The 276-nt window shown below is 70.3% G+C and overlaps 1 protein-coding gene across 1 annotated transcript in view; it reads left to right on the top strand.

Annotated features, from left to right (window-relative positions):
• The window catches only part of LOC104835263 (phosphoenolpyruvate carboxykinase [GTP], mitochondrial-like), a 9,761-nt gene that overhangs the window by 4,815 nt on the left and 4,670 nt on the right, over positions 1–276 (top strand). Inside the window, exon 4 of the mRNA XM_010573151.1 lies at positions 64–267. Coding sequence (XP_010571453.1) covers positions 64–267 — 204 coding nt within the window. The remainder of the gene's footprint in view (positions 1–63; positions 268–276) is intronic.

The raw sequence follows: 276 nt of genomic DNA on the forward strand, positions 1-276 counted from the left end.
GCCTCCCAGTGCCTCCCAGTGCCTCCCAGTGCCTCCCAGTCCCCTAACCGGTCCCCCCCCCAGGCCGGACGATGTACATCCTCCCCTTCAGCATGGGTCCCGTGGGCTCCCCCCTGGCCAAAGTGGGGCTCCAGCTCACCGACTCGCCCTACGTCGCCGCCTCCATGCGCATCATGACGCGCGTCGGACCCCAAACCTTCCCCGCCCTCGCCCGCGACGATTTCATTCGCTGCCTCCACTCCGTCGGCCGGCCCCTCCCTCTCCGCGGTAAGCCCC

Source organism: Haliaeetus leucocephalus, unplaced genomic scaffold (genome assembly GCF_000737465.1).
Source record: "Haliaeetus leucocephalus isolate CR32 unplaced genomic scaffold, Haliaeetus_leucocephalus-4.0 Scaffold372, whole genome shotgun sequence".
NCBI lineage: Eukaryota > Metazoa > Chordata > Aves > Accipitriformes > Accipitridae > Haliaeetus > Haliaeetus leucocephalus.